Source organism: Pipistrellus kuhlii, unplaced genomic scaffold, assembly GCF_014108245.1.
Source record: "Pipistrellus kuhlii isolate mPipKuh1 unplaced genomic scaffold, mPipKuh1.p scaffold_m20_p_60, whole genome shotgun sequence".
NCBI classification, from domain to species: domain Eukaryota; kingdom Metazoa; phylum Chordata; class Mammalia; order Chiroptera; family Vespertilionidae; genus Pipistrellus; species Pipistrellus kuhlii.
In genome coordinates, this window is record NW_023425563.1 from 1,227,035 (window position 1) to 1,251,246 (window position 24,212).

At 59.1% G+C, this 24,212-nt stretch overlaps 1 protein-coding gene across 1 annotated transcript in view; it reads left to right on the forward strand.

Annotated features, from left to right (window-relative positions):
* Positions 1–24,212, forward strand: part of CDH4 (cadherin 4) — a 281,683-nt gene that overhangs the window by 228,596 nt on the left and 28,875 nt on the right. The window contains exons 5-7 of the mRNA XM_036420047.2: positions 9,815–9,970; positions 11,141–11,285; positions 21,038–21,210. Of these exons, the coding sequence (XP_036275940.1) occupies positions 9,815–9,970; positions 11,141–11,285; positions 21,038–21,210 (474 nt within the window). The remainder of the gene's footprint in view (positions 1–9,814; positions 9,971–11,140; positions 11,286–21,037; positions 21,211–24,212) is intronic.

Below are 24,212 nucleotides of genomic sequence, written 5' to 3' on the forward strand. Positions count from 1 at the left end.
GCTGCTCTGAGATAGGTTGCATTTCCCAGACGCATTGGACCAGGGAATGCTCTCCCACCACCAGAGCGCCAAGAACCGGTTTGGGGAAACCAGCCTCACATTTTGGTTGTTGATTTAGGTGTAACGTGGCCCCTGAGGTTTCTTCTAGTCACAGCCTGTGGCCTGCCCACCCTTGCTCTGGGGCGGACCCAGGGCCCTCAAGAGACCCTGCACCTCAGGCAGACAAATAGGAGTCACGTGATATAGTGAGGCAGAAGTGAAACTACTGGAAGTACTAACAGGAAGAACCAGTGCTCTGAGTTGGCTGGGGCGAGTGGAGGTGACTGAGAACTGGAGAGTGGACGGGTGTTAACACAGAAGAGGAAGGCAGGTGTGGGAACGGCAGGTGCACAGGTCCTGAAGGGGGGGAGCACAGTGTGTCTGGGAGCTGAAGGGAGACGGCGTGGCTGGGGGAGAGAGGGGGAGTGTGGTCAAGGCTGAGCTGGGGGCCCGGCTGGGCATGGCAGAGAACAGGAGCAAAATCACATGGTGGAGGCTGGGCAGCGAGTCCGGAGGCGGGCCTGGTTTGGGGTGGGGTCAGGACAAGACCTTTGTGGACAATCTCAGGTCGGCCCACCTCCTCCAGCCAACCTAGATCCCTCAGCCAACGGGGCCTGACCCCCAGGATCAGGATCACAGGGTCATGGCCTGGGTCATAGAGACCGCAGCGGCCTGGCACAGCCAGTCCTGGCAGAGGCAGGAGGAGGAGGGCATGCCCCGCCTGAGAGTCCCAAGATGTCGTGACCCACTGGGACGCAGCGCAGGCTGATTCCTGACAGAGCGTCCCGTTCCTCCTTTCTGATGTCATAGCAGCCCCCCTTTCACTGTGAGCCCGGCACGCACGCACACACACACACACACACACACACACCAGGCCCTTCTCCGCAGACCTGTCTGTGGGCTCTTTCCCCAAAAGCCGCTGGGGAAGCCGGGAAGTGATAGCTTCTGCTGTCCCCGGCCCGGCCCACGCCCAGACTGTCCATGGGGATCCAGAGAGCTGGCCCCACAGCCTCTGAGGGCCCTGTCCCTGATCATCGCAGGGCTGCCTGGAGACCTGGGGACTCCAGAGGACTGTTAGTACGCAGGGCCTGGTGCTGCGCGTTCCCATACAGGCCCTGAGTGCGGCGTGCCCCTGCCGCCGCCGGGCTGTTCCTGAGCGGTTTGAGGGGCACCGTGCGGGGGAATGGCTGCACAGATGCCAAGGCCTGGGCCCTGATCAGACACTAATCAGGGGCTTGAGGCCTGAGGGAGACGAGGCAGAAGTCCTAGACTCCGAGGCCCCACCTCCAAGCTACCAGTTCGTTGATCTCTGCTCCCGCCAAGTCACTGATACCTGGTGGCTTTGCTTTTGGGTGAAGACTGGAGCACTTGAGGGGTGGCACCAAGAAGACTCCGCCCCTCTCAGCTCCGCCTCCTCCAAGAAGCCCTCTGGATTCCCCAGGCCTGGCTCTGGTGCTCCCCCAGTGCTCTGAGATGTACCCATTCCCCAGGGGTCATTAGCCGAGGGGAGGGGGGGACACTAGTTCTGTATTCGAATCCTGCCCCTCCTTCCTGGCCCTCCCTCTCTAAAGTGGGCTTGGCATGCTGAAGGGCTGAGTGCGGCCAGGGCAGAGCAGTCACCTGGTGAGTGCCCAGGAGGAAGACGGGAAAGCACAAATCATCACCAGGGTTAGGCTCCTGCTTCTGTTTGGCAGAGTCAAGTCCTGGGATCAGAGGAGGAGGGAGCTCCCCACGGTGCTAGGACCCAGGCAGAGCGAGGCAGGCAGTGGAGGGGGACAGGCGATGAACAGTCACACACGCTCCAGGTGTATAGGTGATTTTAAAGAGGCAGCTGGGCAGTCACTCCCAGGCAGGCAGGCAGGGGGCTGCTGGAGGAGGCAGCCTTGGGCTGGGACCTGGAGGCTGGGAGGGGCTGGGAGGGGCGGTCCCTGCCCCTCACAGCCTCCTGTGATGGAGTTTGCTTACAGTCCATCGGCCCTGTCCCTGCAGGGCCTCACTCAGTCCACACAGGATCCCCTGCTAAACCTCCTGCCTCCACAGCTCCCTTCCTGGGTCCCCTCACGCTGCCCTGGAGCCCAGCCGGGGACTGGGCCAGCCCTCCCGCAGCCGGACAGACTGCCGTTTCACTTAACGGCTAAATCACAGTGCTGGCTTCCCCAGCCTCAGCCTCAGGCTGGATTTCGCTGAGTGGCAGCCATTCCTTTGGAAGGCTGGCAGTTCTGAGTGTCTGTTTCCTCCGCTCCCATTCCTCCCGGGCTGAGTGAGTCACTGTGTCTGCTCCCTTCTTCTTCCCTTCTTCTTCCCTCCCTCCCTCCTTTTCACTCTCTCCAAAAAGCAATGGAAAAAATATCCTTGCATGAGGGATAGCAAAAAACACAAAAAGGTCAGGGTGGGCCCTGGTGTAGGTCTGGTTGCACTTTCCTGGCCAGGCCGTGCTCAGGGACCCTCATGCCAAACTGGGGCAGGCAGAGGCTTGCCTTCATGGGACGGGAAACAAGCCCAGTGACCCAGGCAGGGAGCCCTGTGGGAGCACCCCGGCTGCTCACGGGCCGGCAGGAGGCTGGCCAGCGAGTGCCCAGGGCTCTGGTCTGGGCAGGGAGGTGGCACCACCCACAGGGCTCCGGCCCGACTCTCCCCTGAGCCACTCTTCACTAAGATCCACATTGCAAAGAGAGAAGCAACCTGTCCCGTGTGGCCCTGGGCCTGTCTGTGGCCAGGGGAGGGGCGTTTGCCTGACTGTCTCCCCAAGACCGCTCACGATGGGGAACAGTGCTCCCCGGAGGAGGGCGGCCTCTGTCGCGGAGAGCAGGAAGCGGGCCATTCCGTCCGCAGTGGCGTCGTCCGTGCCCCACAGCCCAGCCCAGCCACCCCCGCTGCTCCCTGGCGACCGGAGGGCGTTCCCAGCAGCGTGGACGGCCTCCGAGCACCCTCACGGCCTCGTTCGTGTTCCTGCGGCTGGGAGTTTTCCGTGAGTTTTCCATGAGGAGGTGACGCACCGGTGTCTGTGTGACACCACAGGGCCCTTTCCAGTCACCCCGCGGCTTTCTGCCCGTCGCACGCCCTAGTGAAGCCATGGAAGGCGGGACTTCCTCAGCCTGTAACGCCGGAAACACAGGCACGCCAGGCCTCCTGAGAGAGAAGTTCGAGAACCAGGGACGACACCCGCACCCTCGTCACCTGGCCCCGCGCTGCCCGGTGACCTGGTGAGAGCCGTTCCCTGTGGCCAGACGCCGCTGCCCGGGCCCGCTCAGCTTGCTGCGGCCCTCACCGCCCCAAAGGCTACGAATGTGCAGGCGCTCGGACCTCAGCCACCGTGGCGCTTTGGGCGTGGGGCTCCGGCCGTTCGGCACCTGAGCCTGTGTGCAGGGCGGGCTCCTGAGCCTGTGTGCGGGGCGGGCACCTGAGCCTGTGTGCGGGACGGGCTCCTGAGCCTGTGTGCGGGGCGGGCACCTGAGCCTGTGTGCGGGGCGGGCACCTGAGCCTGTGTGCGGGGCGGGCACCTGAGCCTGTGTGCGGGGCGGGCACCTGAGCCTGTGTGCGGGGCGGGCACCTGAGCCTGTGTGCGGGGCGGGCACCTGAGCCTGTGTGCGGGGCGGGCTCCTGAGCCTGTGTGCGGGGTGCTGAGAGGCGCGTGGCCCTGGGAGGCCTGGGAGCCCGCTTCCTCCCTCCCCTCTGCGTGTACAGGCGCCTCCCGCCGCCCCTGTCTGCAGCTGGCTGGACGAGATGGCGGGTGGGGCTGACACTCTGGGGTTTTTCTTGAAGGCCCCGGGGTGGGGGCAGGAGTCCTGGCTGTCCTTTCAGAGGGGGGCCTGCACCCCGGTGAGCCAGCCTGGGGGCAGGGGGGCACACACCTCAATTCTCTCCCAGACCCTTCCCCTTCTTTCCTCTTCTCTTCCCCTTTCCCTGCTCATTCTCTTCCCCTCAGACAGCTGCCCGGTGCCTGAGAGAGAGGCCGCCCGCCCGCCCGCCCCCTGCAGCCTCCCTCCCCCTGGCTGTGAAGCCCGTCCTGGGGGCCCTCTCGCCCCCACACCCTTAGGGCCTCTGCCCGCCGTGGCCTGGCACCAGCCGCCTGGCTGCCGCTCCCCCCAGGCAGGGTGCACCTGTTTTGTCTGCTCACCCAAAACTTATTGAGGACCTACTGTGTGCATGCCGCTGTGCCCCCTTCGGGACCGAGACAGCTGTGCCGTGTTTCTAAGGACCAGGAACTGGTGCAGGGGATCCCCAGTGCTCAGCACTGAGGAGGGCGTGTGGGCGGGCAAACACGGGAGCCTGAGAAAGGCCCGATTCTCAGCATGAAAAACAAGCTGCCCCTTGGGGCCTGGCAGCAGGGCTGGCCGAGGTTCCGGACTACACGTGCCTTTCGGTGAAACAGACTCAGCTCTGTGCTCCGCGGATCGGGTTTTAAAAGAAAATGCCCTCTTGGCCACCGCAGTCACGCCAAGCGCAACCCCGCCGCCAGCGTCCTGCTGGTCCAGGGATGGCGGCGGGTGTTCTGCTCCGAGACCTGGGGGCTGTGGCAGGGAGCTGAGTGCCCCACGGGGAACGGAAGTAAGAAGTACAATCCGTTTTCTCGGGAAATCGCTGAGTTTAATATCGCACAAGGAAAAAGAGCTAACACACTTTGCTACAAATTCTCATCCTGTGCGGGGGTGGCAATCCTGAGGACTGGGAAAGCTCTCTCGCGTGCTCCCACGCCATCAACGGGACCTTCCAATGGTGGGCAAGCCTGCTCAGAGGCAGAGCCGTCCTCACCTTCCCGGAGGGCTGGTGATGCATGTATGCTCACAGGTGGGTATGTGTGTACAGTTTGTGTGTTTGCATCTGTAAGTATGTGTGTATGTGTGTGCAGTTTGTATATGTCTGTGCAAGCCTGTGTGTGTGTGTGCCTATGTGGCTGTGTGCCTGTCTGTGGGTATGCCTGCGTCTGTGCCTATGTCTGTGTGTGCCTGTGTGTGCACCTATGTGTGTGTGCTTGTGTGTATGTGCCTATGTGTATGTGTGCCTATGTGTGTGCCTATGCGTTTGTATATGTGTATGCACGCCTGTGTGTGTGCCTATGCATGTATGTGTGTATGTGTGTGCCTATATATGTGCAGTTTGTGTGTGTGCACACCTATGTATGTGTTTGTGCCTATGTGTGTGCCTGTGTGTATATGCCTATGTGTATGTAGTTTGTGTATTGTGTGCACGCCTGTGTGTGTGTGCCTGTGCATGTGCCTCTGTGTGTGTGTGTGTGTGTGTATGTGTGTGTGTGTGTCCGGAAATCGTGTGTAGCAGTGGACAAGACCAAACATTCCATTGGAACCTGACTTTCTCGTTAACCCTGGCCCTAAGTTCTCCCACCAGGTCTCTCACTGGCCACTGCTGGCCCAGCGGTCCTACTACACCTCACAGTTACGGAGGGCATCGTGTTGTGGATGCCTCTATGTGGGCCCGTGGCGCAGGAGGCAGGGCCGTGTCTCAGTTCAGGGCAGGGCCCACAGGACGCGGGGGCAGGGGTGCTGGGAGCCGGGGCACTGGTGGGCACTGCCTGCAGCCGGAGGGCCTGTGGAGGCTGCATCCTGATGGCTCTGTCCCCGTGGCGTCTCTCTGCAGTGCTTCCGGGAGGTGTCTCTGAGTTGTTTGCAATTCAAGCACATGCCAACTTTTCTCCACTTTCAGTTCATTTGAATTTGGGCAAATCCTCCTCCTTGGGGGGCCCGCCAGAGGCCCCCAGGGAGCAGGAAGCCGGCACTCCCGCAGTCCGGCACTTGAGCTGTTTGGATGTGGACGTCCCTTTAGAGCAGGCCACTCTGTCAACGTCTGCTGTGTCCTCACAGCAAACGTGGGAGAGGGTGTTCTCGGGCTAAACCAAGCTGCCGGCCTGCTCCCCACTTGGGGCGGCGTGCTGCGTGACACCTCCCGCCTCCCAGACACACGTGGGCACTGCACCCGGCCTGCGTTCCTCTCCCCACGGTACCCAGCAGGCTGGGGGCACAGTACCCAGCGGAGCTGGGGACACGGTGCCCAGCAGGCTGGGGGTACGGTGCCCAGCGGGGCTTTGGACAAAGAGCCCTGGAAGCACAACACCGGGTTTCAGGAGGTACCCCTGAACGGCACCTGGAGAATTAGGCAAATGAGCCAATGGTCAAATATAACACGATTTCTCTGCAAAAAACGACATCTCTCTTTTCTGAAGTTTTATAATTAAATTTCCCTGTAAAAGATAGGCCGTCTGGCCCTGGCTTACACGCCCTCCTCCATCCAGTGCAAGATAACCAATGTTGTTTGCGGGCCTACTGTGCACTTCAAGTGCCCTGCTCTTAATCTATAGTCAAAGGGAGCCCCTGGATCCTGGACTCACCAATATTCTAGAACAAGCATGTCAAACTCCCGGCCCACAGACCACATGCAGCCCACAACAAATATTTTTGCAGCCCAGCCAATATAATGGTATGTAAGAAACATTTTAATAAAAATTTCTTAACTTAATTTTTACAAGATCCTGTTGTACATAATCCTATATGATAAAAAGCCTAATAAGCAAATCAACTAAACTACAGAATGACCAGTTGCTATGATGCACACTGACCACCAGGGGGCAGTTCCTGCATTGAGCTGCCCGTGGTGACCAGTGCGCTCTCACTGGGAGCTGGACTCAGGGCTGGCAAGCACAGGGCAGTGATGGAGCCTCCCCCGCCTCCACTGCATGCAGGCGGTAAGGATTGAGGGGGCCCAGATGTCTGACTGCCAGCCTTGGCCCTGGGAATTGGGCCTAGGTCAGCAGGCGGGCATCCCCTGAAGGGTCCTGGACTGTGAGAGGGCACAGGCCAGGCCGAGGTCCGCCCCTCCGCCCCTGCAGTGCACACATCTGTGCACGGGGCTTCTAGTTATTAATAACGAACTACAACATTCCCTATTGACTGATTACTATAATCATGTTGCATTCATTTCCCTTATGTGCCTTACGTGCAAGCACACCACTCTCTCCACTAATACCAGCAGCGAATATTTTAGCAGCTGATGGCCATGCATTACTCTTAGACTGACTTGTTTGGTGTGCACAACAGGAAATATTTCACTTTCAGAGAACAAGAAAAATAGGTTTATTTGCATGACACTTGTTAATTTGGACAGTTACTTAGTGCCTGGTAAGTTAATGTTCAAAAAAAATATTAATTTTTATTAAAATGTTCTATTATTTTATGTTAACAATTACTCATTTAGTTAGCCCTTTGTATTCAGCATGTTTCTATCGAAATAAACCTACATTTCTATGAAAATTGAAGCTTTTGGAGGTTTTTTTGTGGCCCTCATAAGCTTAAACCTTTTTATTTGGCCTGTGTTAGCCTTTGAGTTTGACATGCTTATTCTAGACCCTTCTGCATTCCTGGAAGCAGAAGTGGTCCCTCACCCACAGCAAGCCTTGCTTGAGCGTTCCCTTCTCTCCTCAGCACGGTGTAGTCTCCTTTAAGCTGTTCTCCAAGCACCAAGGAGCAATGCCAGCCCAGGCGGCAGACCGGCTTTCCTTTCTCTGACCTAGACTTGCAGCTTTTGCCCCATTTCCCTGGTGACCAAGTCTTGGTGCAAACTCTCCATGGGTGGAGAAGATGGATCTCGGCCATGGAGAGCCACCTTCCTGTTCAACACCCCTGGGAATGGAGCCAGGCCCTCAGAAAGAAGTCTTCCTGAGTCCCCACTCTGCTGCCTGGCCGGGGCTGGTCTGAGCAGGTCAGCCTTTGTGTCTGAAGGACCCCCCCTGTGGGCAGCAGGGAGGATGTGACGAAGAGCGGGCGGAGCTGGTCCTGGGGTGCCTGGCACCACCAGTGAGACCACTGGCCAAAGACGGAAGGCCAGGGGCCAGCGTGTCACCTCCAGCAGGAGGAACCGGGCTGGCTGTGCTGACAGAGCAAAGTCAAGTTCAGGGGGTTCTGGGCTCAAGGGGACAGTGTGGGGGTGGCATCTGTCCCCAGACCAAGGCCTAAAACCAGGATTGATGTGTGCTGCTCAGACAGAGCCATGGAGACCCTGCCTGACCAAGGAGAGTGAGACCGTCAGAGAGAGGACCCAGAGCAAAGACACTGCTAGCAGACAATATGTGTGTGTGCACACATGGGTATGTGTGCATGTGTGTGAGTGTGTGCACATAGGTGTGTGTGTATGAGTGTGCATGAATGCGTGAGCATGAGTGTGTGTATGTGTACAGGAGAGTGTGTGCATGCATGAGTGTATCTGCATTTGAGCATGTGTGTGGGCCTATAAGTCTGTGAATTTGTGTGCACTTGAGTGTGCGTGTGAGTGTGTGTGTGTGTGTGTGTGTGTTGTGTGCTTCCCCTAGGCTTGCACGGACCTGCACACGCCTGTGTAATGGAAGTCTTACCTCCTCTGATTGCGAGGTAGACGGCGCCCCCGTTTCCCATTCTTCTGGGAAGGGCAGGAGTCCTTGCCGCCAACTCGTGCCCCGTCATTCGCCTTTTTAAATGTTTTCACTGATTTTAGAGAGGGAGTGGGGAAGAAGGGGAAAAACATGGATGCGACAGAGAGCATTGCTGGGCGGCGCCTGCACAGCCCCTCGTGGGGGGTGCTCTGCTCGGGAATCAGTGGTGTCTCCGGGGCGCTGTCCTGTCCTACGGCACTTCCTGCAGAATGTCACCGAGCAGTGGTCTCTCCGAGTCAAGTTCAAACTTTTACATTTTCTTTAAAAAAAAAGCCATTGTTATTAAGATTTCGAACTTACCAATGAAGTAAATAACATGTTAAGGAAACTCAGGTTTTTATCTTACATTTGCCGAGGTGCAGCTGTTCTCCGGAGGCTTTTCCTCCCTGAGGGCAGCTCTCAAACTGATCTATCAGTTCCTCGTTTCCTGTTCCCAGAGGCAGGGCTTCTGTTCCCACCTCTGCCGGCCCCCTCTTTGCCCCCTCCACACACACACACACACACACACACACACACACACATGTTCTTTGCTTGCCCTGCTGTGTGGCACTCTCCTCGCTGCGGCCCCTTTCAAGCACTAGACTTTCAAAGTGAAGGCTTTGCGAGGGCTCCCCTCAGCCCAGTTCCGGGCGTGGTGTGTGGGAGTCATCGTTGTTACGTTTCTAACCAGCCTCTGAGTGCAGCCTCGATCCCGCCCTAGCCCCATGGTTACTTCAGGTGCTTTCAAAATCCCTGGGATTCTGTACGTGGCAGCATTAAACTGGAATTGCGTTATTCCAGGACGAGGCCCTGCCGGTTCTGCTTAGTGGAGTCTTTTTAGGTTTCATGTGTCCGTTTTATTCCAAATGTGACCTGGCCCCCGGCTCCCAAGCAGAGCTGCGCCTCCTGCAGGCCCGCTCCCGGCGGACGCCCGTGTCTGCCCGGGGGCGGGCAGCCCTGTGCTTGAGGTTGGCGCTGCGGTTCCCTCCGAGGGACCACTCAGCCCTCCAGGCCTCTGTCCCAGGAGCGGGACCATGTACTTTCTCCATCCGTGCACATCCAAACCGCCCTGCCTCCCTGCGGGGTGACACAGCCGCACACGTGTGCGGGCCACTTTCCTCCCTCAGAGTCCGCCCCTGCCGGCCGCCGGCCGCGGCCTTCCCCCTGGTTGATGGCGGTCAGGCGTCTGCCAGCCATGGCCCTCGTCTCAGCCGAGGCTGCGTCCCTGCTGTGTCCCCTCCGCAGAGCCTTGCCCCTGGAATCCTGGTGCTCAGCAAGCCCGGCACCGCTGCCGCTCGGGGATGGGCTCGGAGGCCTGGTGTGATGGGCAGCGCGTCCCCCCTCCGGCCGCTGACCGTCCTCTCCCTCCTCCTCCTCCAGATCCGGTCGGACAAGGACAACGACATTCCAATCCGGTACAGCGTCACGGGCGTGGGCGCCGACCAGCCGCCCATGGAGGTCTTCAGCATCGACTCCATGTCCGGCCGCATGTACGTCACGCGGCCCATGGACCGGGAGGAGCGGGCCTCCTACCACGTGAGTGTCCCCGGTCTCCGCTCGGGGCGGGCTGGCCCGAGGCCTTCCCGGCCAAGGTCACGGCCCTCGCCCACGGGGCTGCCCGAGGCCTCCCACCCCCGCCTCTGAGCCGGGCCTGGGCCTCGCCAGACCTGCCGTGGTGGCTACGAGGCGGCACCTGGGCACGTGGGAGCAGTGCCCCTCCCTCTCGGGCTCCGGTGGTGCCTGCCGTGCCTCTGGCCAGGCGAGCCTGGCTCTCCACCCCGGGCCTCGTTCTCTGTCCCTCCCAGAGGCACCGGCCCCCTGGGGTCTGCAGGGACCTCAGCCAGGGTGTGCGCCCGTGAACACCTGAGTGAGTGAGAAGGAGGGGAGGGGCGCAGAGGCTTGTCCCCCTCCCGAGCATAGCGACTCCAGTCTCTGCCAGCCCAGCCCAGCATCCCCTTCTGCATGGCCAGGTGCCCGCCCTGAGGCCCCGTCTCTGGTCAGCCGGTGCCTCCAGCCTCACGGGCACCGGAGCACTGGCTCCCGCGGGCCCAGCAGGAGGCAGCTGCTGGCCAAGTGGCCTTGTTCCATTAGAGGGTTCGTTTCTGATTGTCCTGGCGGCACAGAAAACGCCCCCCTGGGCCAGGGGCCGCCCTCGCCTCCAGGCCTGGCCACTCATCTCCTTTCCGGCTGGACCCCTGGCCCAGGGTAACCTCAGCCGCTGCATCTGGGTCTCTGCAGGCCTGACCTCCGGTAGCAGGACTCGCAGTTCAGCCCCACATTGGCCCGAGGACTTTTCTTCAGTGGCGGTGGGTGGACCTGCACTGGCTGTTGGTCAGAGCTGATCCAAGCTGGCTCCCAGGTGGCTTCAGCACTGGGATTCTGTCACCCCAGCTCCTGCCCAGCACCCTATCCATCCTCCCATGCCCCCAGCCCCCTCCCCCGCCTCCCTGCCTCCCCCACCCCCCTCTCCCACAGCCTGTCCCCCCATTCCCCTGCCTCCCTGCCCCCCCACCCCTCCCACCTCCTCAGAAAAGGGAACTGAGGCTCAGAGCAGCTTTGTGATGTGTCCACCCCACCCAGCCAGCCCTCCCCGGGAGCCACGCTGCTGCCTCCCTCCCCAGCTCTCAGTGCCAGGGAACGTGCCGCTCCCCGGCGAACAGTCCGGAGGGCCCCCGAGGCTCAGGCTGTCCCCCGTGCCGCTTCCAGCTGCGAGCCCACGCGGTGGACATGAACGGCAACAAGGTGGAGAACCCCATCGACCTGTACATCTACGTCATCGACATGAACGACAACCGCCCCGAGTTCCTCAACCAGGTCTACAACGGCTCAGTGGACGAGGGCTCCAAGCCGGGTGAGCCAGCCGACGCACCGGGCAGCGGGGGGGGGGGGGGACACAGCGCAGTGAGCGCACCAGCAGGTGCTCACCGAGCACCCCTCGGCGGTGCTGTGAGCTGAGTGGTGCTCAGTGAGACAAACGTGAGCTTGTCCAAGAGCGAGCAGCCATCGCCGGGAGGAGAGGCTCAGACGGGACCCTGTGGGCAGGGAGGACCCCTCCTTGAAGCCGACATGTGGGCCAGAGCCGGCGTGTGAGGAGAGGGCAGGGCTGGGACCGGTGCAGGGCTGGATGGATAGCGTGTGGAGGGAGGCTGGGGAAGGCGCAGGCACGTGCTCAGGGCCGGGCCCGGTGAGGTCAGGCAGAAGGCCTGCCATTCGCAGTCTCCGGGACCACATGGGGGCTTTATCCCAGGCACCTCAGGGAGCCGTGGGAGGCCGGACCTCCCCGCCAGAGGGGTGAGCCGTGCTGAGGCCTCGGTCCCCTTGGTGCGTAACCAGGAGCCCCTCGTCCTCAGATCCGACCGAGCATCAGTGAGGACACACGGTCATGTGCCGCTCTGGCTCAGCCTGCGACCGGGGGCTCTGGGTCCGTAACGACCGGGGCGTGGGCCCGCCGTGCGGTCAGATCCCATGCGGGCTCTGGAGCTCGGCCCAGGGCGGCGGGCGCCGTGTGGGGGGCAGGTCACGCCGGCGGGGTGCGGAGGGAGGGCCTGGGCTGGTCAGACAAGTGGCCCAGGTGGTGTCTTCGGTGCCTGCGTTTGAGAAGCACGGCCCGCACTGCGGTCTCCGATTATGAGGGTCAGAAGGGGTCACCCAAGGGCCACCCGGGAGGCTCGGGGGCTGCCCGGAGCAGCCACTGAGATACAGGGGCCGGTGTGTGTGGAGCTCAGACACACAGAACCGTTTCACCCGGGAGCTGCCCTCCAACCCTCTGAGCAGAACCGTAGTGATCCGTGTTCCTGTTCACCTGAACACTGGGCCAGGAGGGCTCTGGCCAGGCCGCCTCCCAGCTGCCCCCGCTCCGCCCCACTGGGCGGGAGGACAAACAGGTGTCATCACTCCACTCCCCGGAGGCGGCTGTCACACTCCCTCGGGGCTGCTGCTTCAACAGGGCGGCCTGTGTTTTCCCTGGATCCTCTCAGAACCCAGAGGCGAGGGCCGGCTGCTGTCAGGAAGGGAACTGGATGTGGCAGAAATAATGGGGCTAGTCCCTGAGGGCAGGGCAGGCAGAGGAGCTGCGAGCAGGCAGGGGAAGCACACAGCGGCCAGCAGCTGCCTCTCCCAGCAGCCGGGGTGCGAGGGCGGCAGGCTCCGTGCTCACCTGTGAGCAGGTGTGCTGGGGCCCGGGACCTCCCCTGAGGGGCCTGGGTTTTCTGTCACAAATCAAACCTCCTGGTCTTATGTAAAACGAACTGATGGAGAAGTCTTCCCGTCCTGCTCTGGCTTTATCGCGAGGATGAGAGAGGCAGACCCCACGTGTCTGCTCCCCGAGCCGGAGAAGCCCGAGCCCAGGATGGAGGGGCCACCACCGCCCACAGATCCTGAGGGGCCCCTTCCCCACTCACCCCTGTGCCCTCCGGGACTGTGCTGGACGCAGTGTGACTGACATCCAGAGCCGAGGGGCCCCAAGTCCGTCTCCGTCCCAGACAGCCCTGGTGCTGCCTCGGACCCACCTTCGTGTCCTCACTCACGCTGGTCCAGGCAGGGCTGACTCCGAACAGAGTCCCGCCTGGCCCTCTGGGGCAGGAGACTCCCAGGCCCTGGAAACAGTCCCCCGTTGCTTCCCTGTCAGTGTCAAAGCCACGGCCAGGCTTACCGCCTGTGGCCATAGAGAGGAACCGCCAGGAAGGGGGCATCCTGGTGCCAGGCTGGCGAGGGCTCCAGGGTGGGGCCCACGGAAAACCAGGGAAACTCAGCTCCGAAGAGCCTTCTGGGGCGTGGGTAGCTCATCTGGGGACAGGAGCTTCCCACCCTACGCCCCCCTCAATGTTACAGAAGCCTCTTTGGTGTAGCGGGGTCAGACGGCTCCAGGGTGCGGAAGGCCTTCCAGGGACTGACGTGCATGGTGGTCTGGGGTGAGGGGCGCCTCCCTCTGGCCTCCGCCGCTGCTCTCTCTGTAAGCAGAGAGCCAGGCCCTCCCAGCGACCCCGACAAGGGAACACGTTGGTGAGGAGCCGGGAAGCCGAGGGGGGAGCCTCGGGCATAAAGCCGGGGGGGATGGAATTGTCTGTTTGACTGTCTCCCCTTCTGTGGCCTCAAACCTCTGGATGTTAAAACGGTAAAGTCACCTCTGGGCCCGGCCTGGGCAACATTGTATCCCAAACAGCTGTCTGCAAATTAACAATAAAGCACATATGTGACTCCCAGTGACACAAGGTTCCTAGATCTGCACCAATAGCAACGCCTTCCTGCCGTCCATGGAACTGTCCCTCCCTTTCTTGTAATACATCGCCTTGTCTCCGTTGGAGCTACTCCGGCTTTTCCTGAATTAGTGACTTCAGAGCAGCTGTTCTTATTGATCTCAAGGAATGCTGTGGCCTCTCCCTGCGAAGGCCTTTTACTTTAGTGCAGCACCAAGGACACGCTAGTGAGTGGAGCCTGGCGATGCTCCCGTCAGCCCGCGAGGCAGGGTTACCCGGGAGCGCCCACTCCCACGTGGGGGGGGGGGCCTCTGCCAGGCCCGCAGCATCAGGCATGGCCAGTGCTCGTCCTGCAACTGGTCACACTCCCTGCCACACGCCCCGCAGCCAGCTTTCCAGAAAACGAGCTCCCAGCGCTCAGGGCAGACCTCAACCTCCACCAACAACACACACACACAGCGCACGCTCCAGCCTTCTCCCAGTGGCTCCCACCAGGCCCAGCCCAGACCAGAGCTTCCCGCGCAAAGATGCCTTCGTATTACCTGTTCTAAAAGGGCTCTCGGTGGGATTCCTGCTTCTCTCACCCCTTATAACGGTGTGAAGGTCTGTGCTTTAAATTTTTTAATTAATGTCACTTTGAAATATTAAATAGCAGAGAAACCTACGAGCGGCAAATGAAGTCCAAGAAACCTTCATCCATATAACGCGGGTTCTGCGCTTACACAGATTATTCTATTAGTGCGCCATTTATTTATTAATTTATTCCTGGGCCGGCGGAGGCCCCCGAGGTGCGCACACGGCCCAGTGCACAGATGGCGCGCTCGGAAGGCATCTGAATATTAAGAATTTAAATCTTTAGCCTCAGTGATTTGAGCAGAGAGCCAATTATGGGGCTGAATTAGTTTTCAAATTAAACTGCAATTTGAAGCTTGTGAAATTAATCCTTTAAGGCGCCTGGCAGTACCTACAGGAGCCCCTCGGAGGCCGGCCCGCCTTCGGCCACCGCATGACTGATATAAAGTGAAGTCGGGAGCCAGAGCCCTGCAGGGCAGAACACTCCACCCCTGTCCCATCTCATCTGCTGAGAACAGCCCCGCCTCTCCTTCTCCGGGGCAGAGGCTGAGGGCTCCAGGGAGGGCCACTTCCCACCTCCCCAGCCCAGGCGGCCGGCGGCCTGGTCCCCGGATCGCACTTGCTGCAGGCGACCGCTCCCCCTGCAGAGGGCAGGTGCGGGGACCCCCACAGATTGTTTCCAGGGGGGCTGACACTTCCGGAGGCCTGTGGCAGCGGGGAGCTGGGGCTCGAGGCTGTGTGGACTCAGACCCCCAGCTGAAGAAGGCAGGGGCCAGGAGGGGACGTTGGTGCCAGGACCCAGACCCAGCCACCCAGATCATTCCCCAGTGCCCAGCTCACAGGGGGCTCTTCCGCTCTCCCCGGGACCCCAGGAGGGACCCCTGGCTTCCAGAGGAGGAGCCCCTGGCTCTGAGAGGCTCGGGGACAGGTGAAGCTGGTCCTGAGAGTGACGGAGCCACGATCTGACCGGATGGAGCACCGAGCCCTGCTCCAAAGTCTCTGAGGCCACAGAGAGGTCACTGGTGGGCAGGTCTGCCTGCCACAGGGCTTGGTTTGCCAGCATGAGCCCGCCTCAGCCTCAGCCAATCCCCCAAAACCACGTCCACGTGGAGCCTCAGATGGAACCTCAGATGGGACCTTTTCGGAAATAAGGTCTTTGCAGATGGACCCAGTTAAAATGAGTCCGGCAGGGCGGGCCTGAGCCCCCGTGGCCGTGCTCTTGTGAGAAGAGGAGATTGCACACTGACGCAGCGGAGATGGCCCGCGAGGACGGGTGCAGCCGCCAGGAGAGGTCACACCTGCCCTGTCCTGCAGGATTTAAAGCGGGCGCATAGTAGGTGTTCAGTAAACAGTGTCGAGGGCTCACTTTTGCCGTCCCCATGGGCGCCTGGGCACAGCAGTCTCTGCCCCACATCCGTGGCCTGCTCCTTGGGGCAAATTCCTAGACGTGGGTTTGCGAGTGGGCACATGGGAAGAGCGTTTGGACACCGATGGCCAAACTGCCTCCAGGACCTGAGACTGTGGGGGCAGGTCCCCACAGTAGGTCTCATCCTTATTTTAAAACTAGTGGCCCGGTGCATGAGATTCATGAACATGAAAAGGGAATTAATTAGAGGAAATATTTAATATTGCTATTTGTCCTTTCTCTATAATAGAAGTGTCAGAGATGAAATAAAATTAGTAAACTGTATATGAAAATCTTCCTCCTGTCAGGGCCTGGGGTGCACCACAGGACCCAGAATCAAGTCCCCACCTAGCCGCATGCACCTGAAAATCGCAAGAGACCTAGACCCGGCCAGCCCCACCCCTCAAACCCACCGGGCAGGGGGCACAGCCTCAGGTCCCCTCCCCAGCCTGGCACCAGGCAGCCTCAGATCCCTGCTGATCACTCGTTACGGTTTGTTACAGGAACCCAGCCTCCACTGTGTGCACCACCATCTGTGATGGTGTGGGGGTCAATTTGCCTATTACCTCTTTATTATATAGGATTATATTTGCTCATCTGGTTTGTGCAAAATTTCTTCCCTTTATCTCTTTGATTGCTAACAAAGTGGATTGTAAAAAGCAAAAGCCATGGGTGGAAGGCGTGAGGTTCGGGCTCAGTCGCTGGGATGCAGACCTGAGGTGTGTCCAGGGCCAGGGCCACCGGTGACTGAGATATCCAGTGAACACACACTGGTTACTGTGAGTGTGTTTTATTTTGCAATCAGAAGAGAATTATCAAAAGTATGCCATTTGGTTTTTAAAAAATCATATTTCTGAGCTTAGCCAAGAAGGCAGAGGCCCAGATCTAAGACTATTTTGTGATGAGCCTGGAACTGAGGGAGGGTCTTGTTACCAGCCAGTCATCTGGGCCTCCAGATGGCGAATGCCCTCTTTGTGACTGTCTAAACAAGCCTTTATCTCACTTTTAATTTTAGAAAGCTTAAAATAAAGAATTCTGGGTTTTCCATTATTTTCTTTCATCCCATTGTTTTCTGGCACCCATCATTTCTACTGAGAAGTTAGTTTTAGTCCCATTAAAAGTTTTATGCCATTTGAAAAATTTTCCAGCTGCTTTTAAATTTATCTTTTTTAATTATATTTATTGGGATGGCATTGGTTAAGAGGTCACATAGGTTTTAGGTGTAGATTTCTATGTTGAAAATCTGCATATTGCACTGTGTGCCCAACACCCAAAGTGACTTTTTTATCTTTGGTTTTAGCAGTCTGACTGAGAGGCCTTGTTGTGGGTTTCTTCATATTTATCCCACTTAGAATTTTTAGTGCTTCTTCCACCTGCAGCTTGACAGCTCCTTTTGGTTGGGGAATGTTTCAGCTTTCATCTCCTCAAATATTGTGCCTGTTCCATTCTTTCTCTTTGGTCCTTCTGGGACTCCAGTTATACATACAGTGGACCCGTTCACATCTCAAGTTTCTTACGCTGAGTTTCTTATGCTTTGGTGCATCTTCCAACTCATTGACTCTCTCTTTACTTATATTTAATCTGCTTTTACATCTACTCAGTCTGATTTCCATACTCTTTCAAATATAAATTTTCTGTTTTATTTTTTTATAGTTTCTATTGTAGTTCTCTGAAAAAGGAATTCCATCTCATCCTTTTAATTCCTTGAACACATTGAGCTGAGTTGTGTTTGTTTTCAGTCTGCTCCTACCTGCTCTGTCCCTGACTCTCCGGGCTGGCCATGGCCTATTTTCCTCTATGTTTCAGTTGGTTTGTGTGCTTGAACACCTCGTCCACTGCCTCTTGCACAGGAAGAATTGCAGAGATCATTTGAGCTCTGGAGGATGTCATCTCCCTCCATGGAAATTTACTTTTGTTCCCAGCAGGGGACACTAATAATCTCTTACCCTAAGTTACCTCTGTCAGAGCCTATTTATTCCCAGGTCACCCTCATTCCTAGAGTGCTGCCCTTCAGGGTCCGGCCTTGGACTAGAGAGTTCTTTGGGGACTTTCCTTCCGGGCAACCCTAAGCTCAGGCCACTTATTCCTGTTCCCATTGAACGTTCGATGTAGCTCTTCCCAGCAGCCAACTTCAGAATCAGCAAATGTCTTCTAAGAAAAGATGACCCCAGGTATTTATCTTTTATCTGCATTACTTGGTGGTTCTTTAATGCCTTTAAGCAGGTGTTTTTATTTTACACTAGAGGCCCAGTGCACAAATTCGTGCACCAGTGGGATCCCTTGGCCTAGCCTGCAGGATAAGGCCAAAACCAGCTCTCCAACATCCCCTGAAGGGTCCTGGATTGCAAGAGGGTTCAGGCCAGGCTGAGGGACCCCACCAGTGTATGATTGGGGTTGGGGAGGGATGCAGGAGATTGTCCAGTTGGAGAGGGACTGTGGGAGGGCTCCAGGGCATGTCACTCAGTCCCAAATGACCAGTCCCAGCAGCAAGCTAACCTACCAGTTGGAGTGTCTGCCCCTGGTGGTCAGTGCACATCATAGCAAATGGTTAAGCAGCCTTAGGATATCATTAGCATATTACACTTTGATTGGTTAAACAGATGACCGAACACTTAGCGTATTAGGCATTTATTATATAGGATTTTTACCTAGCTTTTCTGATTTTCCTTGGGGAAAAGACTGGTATAAAAACATAGCCCACCATTTGCTAAAAATAGAACTTCCTATATTTTTTTTTAAGATACTTAATTTCCCTCTGGGGAAATTCTGCTCATAATTAAATTCATTAAAACTGGCTTTACACACAATTCTTTGAGAATATATTCATGGCATGAACTAAGTGGGAGAAGTACTTGGAGAACTTTTTTCTAGAGTTCTGTTCTCAAAACATAGACATTCTTTTTTCCCCCTAGAAGACAATTAATAATGATGTGTTAAGGAATGAATGAATGAATGAATGAATGAATATCCTAGTCGGTGCAACATTTTGGTCTAACTACAACCAATCCTATACAAAATCCAATGAATGAATTAACCTTCTTACTGTCCACCTTCCAACCACCAATACTTCTGACTTCTAACAGTCTGCTTTCGGTATATGTCTTAAAAACACAAACTTGATCACTTACTCCCCTGATGAAAGCACAATCCTGGCTTCCCTCTGATCTTAGAATAAAGTCCAGAGTCCTCACTGTAGGCCCCACCATCTTCAGCCCCATCAGGTGCATCCTCCTCTGCCCACAACAGGCAGAGCTCCTCCCTGTCCCACGGCCTCTGCCCCTCCCCACCCACCTCTCTCAGAGAGGCCTTCCGGTTCCTCTCGAGTTCCCCTTCTCACCTCGCTCCAGCTGCACGCCCGCCTTCTTTGTTCCCACAAAGCCCTTGTCCTAGTCGGCAGTGATGCCGCTCCCCTCCCTCCCTCCCTCCCTCCCCAGCATGTGAGCAGCAGGGTACGGGGTGTCGGTCATTCTCGCTGTGATGGTCTGAGCACAGAGCCTACTGTTCACCCCCAGCAAGTACCCAGGCAGCAACTGGGGCAAGTAACCCCAAACAATGGAATGTTACTCTGCCATGAAAAGGCACGAACCTCGAAAAGACAGCTTGGTTAAGAAAGCCAGACACACAGGCCACAGAGTACGGGTTTGTCTGTAGGAAGTGTCCAGAAGAGGCAAATCCGCAGAAACAGAAAGTAGGTCAGTGGTTGCCAGAGGCCAGGGAGCGGGAGGGAGCTGGCTGCTCAGGGATGCAGATTTCCTTCGGGTGATGGCAATGCCCCAGAATTAGATTCTAGACAGTTGCACAACTGTGAATAAACAAACCCCTGACTTGTGTATTTTTAAAGGGTGAGTTTTATTATATGTGACTTATCCTATATAATAAAGAGGTAATATGCAAATTGACCCTCATGTCCTTGAGCGAGATTGCCACCCCATGTGGTCAAAGATGGCCACCACAACATGACCAGCAGAGGAGAGTAGTTGAGGGCAACCAGGCCTGCAGTGGAGGGCAGTTGGGGATTACTGGGCTGGCAGGGGAGGGCAGTTGGGGTGATCAGGCCAGCAGAGGAGGGCAGTTAGAGGCAATTGAGCCAGCAGGGGAAGTAGTTAGGCATTGACCAGGCTGTCAGGGGAGTGATTAGGGGGTGATCAGGCTGGCAGGCAGGCGAGCGGTTGGGAGCCAGCAGTTCCAGATTGTGAAAGGGATGTCTGCAGGGTCCCAGATTGAAGAGGGTGCAGGCTGGGCTGAACAACTCCCCTCATGCACGAATTTTGTGCACTGGGTCTCTAGTCTATAATAACAATAGCATACTATGCTAATTAGACCGGACAGCTGAACGACCTTCTGGATAAAGCCGGGGCTGTCGCCACAGCTGCAAAGACCGAGGGCAACCATCGCGCTGTGAAGGCCAAGCCCCTTTCATGAATTTCATGCATTTGGGCCTCTGCTATTTCAATAAAAATATATGCCTGTGTGCCCAGCCAGTGTGGCTCAATGGTGAATATCAACCTATGAACCAAGAGGTCACTGTTCAATTCCCGGTCAGGGCATGTGCCCGTTGTGGGCTTGATCCCTAATAGTGGGCATGCAGGAGGCAGCCAATCAGTGATATATACATGCATGTGTGGGGACAAAAAGAGTGGGAAGGGCTGTGGCCCCCATGCCCACAGGCCTTTTGGTTTCCCAGAAACCTCTGCAAACACCTCCACCTGGGTCACTGGCTGCCGCCCTGAGGGAGGGATTACTGACCCACGGGCCTCCTGAGGCCAGAAGATGGACAGACAGAGGACATGCTAGTGTCCCCTGCAGACCTCATCACTAGTTCGTGGATGGGGAAACTGAGGCACTTGCTGAGGGAGGGAATGTCTGTTCACCTCTGAAACGAAGCCAGTCACTCCCCCCACACATGCCCCCAATTCACCCCTCTGACTCTGAGTCCCCACACCTCCCTCTAGGGCAGCCCTCAGTTTGTCCCCTGTGGCTCCTCAAGCGCTCGTCACACACCGTCCGTGTGCGGCTGGGCCAGGCCGTGTGTCCGTGGGCCCGGCTGGGCCAGGCCGTGTGTCCGTGTGCAGCTGGGCCAGGCCGTGTGTCACGGAGAGCCCTCGCGTTCCCCGCACACCGCACTCTGCATGGGCGCTGTCGAGGCTCGGCAAACACCGGGCAGTGCCATGGTCCCAGCGCCTCGGAGAGCAATGGCTGGGCCCCACAGCTGCCCCATGCTCCTCTTGCTCCTTTCAGACCCGGTGCTCCCACTGCTGAAGGAGGCAGACCGAGCGGCTGGCCTCAGAGGACCGAGCTGGGAGAGACCCTTCAGTGCTTCCCCCCGGGGCAGCGCCCTCTGATGACGGCCAGCCCAGGGGTGGGGAGCGGAGCAGGTGTGGCAGCGGCCCTTTGCAGACCTTTCCCTTTGAGCGGCTCTCTCTGTTCCAGGCACCTACGTGATGACCGTCACGGCCAATGACGCTGACGACAGCACCACGGCTAACGGGCTGGTGCGGTACCGGATCCTGACCCAAACCCCACAGAGCCCATCCCAAAACATGTTCACCATCAATAGTGAGACGGGGGACATCGTGACCGTGGCCGCCGGCCTGGACCGAGAGGTGAGTGGCGTCGTGGCCTGGGGAAAGGCTGACTCAGCTGGTTGTGTCCCCGGAGGACATCGAAGCTTCAGCGTGACCTCTTCAATGGGACACAGTCCCAGAGCACGGGGAAGCGTGTCCTGGGTGCCAGGGACAGAGCCGGGAAGCGTGTCCTGGAGGCCGGGGACAGGGCCGGGAGGTGTGTCCTGGGTGCCGGGGACAGGGCCGGGAAGCGTGTCCTGGAGGCTGGGGACAGCCGGGAAGCATGTCCTGGAGGCCGGGGACAGCCGGGAAGCATGTCCTGGAGGCCGGGGACAGGGCCGGGAGGCGTGTCCTGGGTTCCGGGGACAGGGCCGGGAGGCGTGTCCTGGAGGCTGGGGACAGGGCCGGGAAGCGTGTCCTGGAGGCTGGGGACAGGGCCGGGAGGCGTGTCCTGGAGGCCGGGGACAGGGCCGGGAAGCGTGTCCTGGAGGCTGGGGACAGGGCCGGGAAGCGTGTCCTGGGTTCCGGGGACAGGGCCGGGAGGCGTGTCCTGGAGGCTGGGGACAGGGCCGGGAAGCGTGTCCTGGAGGCTGGGGACAGGGCCGGGAAGCGTGTCCTGGGTTCCGGGGACAGGGCCGGGAGGCGTGTCCTGGGTTCCGGGGACAGGGCCGGGAAGCGTGTCCTGGAGGCCGGGGACAGGGCCGGGAAGCGTGTCCTGCTGGCGTGTGTGGCTTGGACGGCAGTGGGGACCCCATGTGCCGTGAGCCTAGGCCTCAGACTCAGCAAACCTGCCAGGTCTTGTCTTACCACGGTGTCACCACCGTGCTTCCAAATCAGTAAGTGCCAGGTTGGGCATGTTAAGTGCCCCTCTTCCCTGTCCTGGGAACCGCCCGGTGCCAGCAGCCCAGGAAAGGTCGTTGTGCGGCTGGTGCCTCAGCAGGAGGCGATGAGGGGCTGTGGCTGGTTCTCATTGATCTGTGGACGAGCAGACAGTTTTGGTGGGAGGGGGACCGGACAGACTGGCTGGCAACAGTGCTCTCCAGGCTGTCGCCTGGCCCGGGCTTCACCCCCTTGGGGAGAGCCCTGGGGGCAGTGACGGGGCTCCACCCTGGTGAGCCAGCATCTCCAGCTTCCTGTAGCAATGGGTGCCGGGCCGATGTGGGCAGGGCACCCACAGCCCGGGGTGGCTCCACAAGGGCAAGGCGTGCCCTGTCGGGGTGAGCCATGCATCGGCCGGAGGAGAGCCTGGCAGGTAGAGGAGGGAGTTCCCAGGTGGAGGAGGGACCGTGGCACTGTGCCACTCAGCAGGTGCCCGCCCTCCCACCCACCCCCGGCCTGCCCACCCCCACCTTCCCAGGGGCACCCGGGAGGCTCTGCGCCAGCTGGAGTGGCCGTGCCCGCCCCAACTCCACTCAGGCGTCCATCAGAGCTGAGCTTCGGCAAACCACCATGTTCCGTGTGAGCATGTCGCGTGCCAGTGTGGCTGGTCCCTGCTCTGTCTGACAACACTCCCCACCTGAGGCAGCCGGCCGTCTGTGCCTGGGGCGGGGAGGGGGGACGGGACATGGGTTGGCCACCCGCCAAGGTGCCTCTCTGAGAAGCCTGCATGCTCCTGCTCCGCCCCCTCCATGCACCGGGTGACACCTGGGGGTGAAACTAGACGGGTGCTGACAGGCAGCAAGGGCCCCGAGAGCCGGCTCCACTGAGCAGGGAGACAGGACAGGCAGGGACGTGGCAGCAGGGCCCCCCCAGACACCAGGTCTGAGGGTAGGCCTGGCGCCGTGCCAGCCCAGCTGTCACCAAGACAGGAGACCGCCCTCGCCAGGAGCTGTTTGCCGGCAGCTCTGGTGGGAGAGGGGAGCCCTCCTGGAAAATGACCCTGAGCGCGCTGCCCGGGCCTGCCCGAGGCCCGCTGGCACCTGGGCCGCCACCGCGCCCGCAGCCCCCCGCTGTGCTGCCCGCTGCACACCGGGTGGGACAGGGTGGCAGGGCTTCCTGCTCCCTTCTCTGCGGGCACCTGAGGGCTCCCTGCTGGCAGAGGGAGGCTCCGGGACGGGCAGAGCCAGCACACTACCTGCCCGTCTGTAGCAGAGCGAGTGAATCGACACTCCCGCGTGACTGACGCGGGAAGCGGCTGGCTAGCACACCCAGCCGTGTCTGCAGGGGCGGCCCTCTGGGGGCCTCCGCCGCCTGGCTTGCCAACGAGGCTCGTGGCCTGGGAGATGGGGTGTGGCAGGCGGGTCTGATGGCCCCGCTGGGTGAGGAGCACGGAGTCCCGCATCCCGGGCCACGTCCTGGCTCCGGGTCCCGGCCGCGTGGCAACCGCGGTGTGTGTGTGTGCGCGCGCATGGCGGCCGCGGTGTGTGTGTGCGTGTGGTAGCCCAGCGTTTCTCCGAGGCCGAGATGTGATGCGTTTTTACAGGCCACTCTCAGCTCTCAGACCAAGTGTGGTTTAGCAGTCTCAGAGAGGAAAGTCACAATTAAGACAAATTTGCCACCAACAAGCTCGTTTGCATATTCATCCCTGAGGTCTTGCTTGTGGCCCACAACAGAGGAGAGGGAGAAAGAGAAAACAGCAAAGCATGGCTTCCTGCCGTCTGCAGGGTCTGGCCTCAGGTGGCTCCTGGCGTGGGGCGTGGGCACACGAGGACGCTGAGCCACGCCGCGAGGGGCGCGGGGCAGACACGTGATCCGGGTCGGGGCCGGGATGGCGTTGTTATTGCTCCTGCAGTCGCTGCTGCGTCTCACCTCGGGTCCGAGTGAAGAGCCAAGGCCGTGTCCACGGACAGCGTGAGTGCGGCAGCCAGCCTGCACACGACCCCTCCGGGGGCAGAGCTGATGATGCAGGTGTGCACCTGTGTGTGTTTGTATACACATGTGTACACGTGTGGTGCATGGCCTTTGTGCGTGTCCATGTGCGTGTAAGCCATGTTTCCCAGAGGGGTGAGGCAGGATGCTCGCTGGGCTGGGGCGCTGAGGCGGTGCAGTGGTGTCACCGTCGCTGGGTCTCTGAGGTGATGGACCCCCTGCCAGCTCTGCGC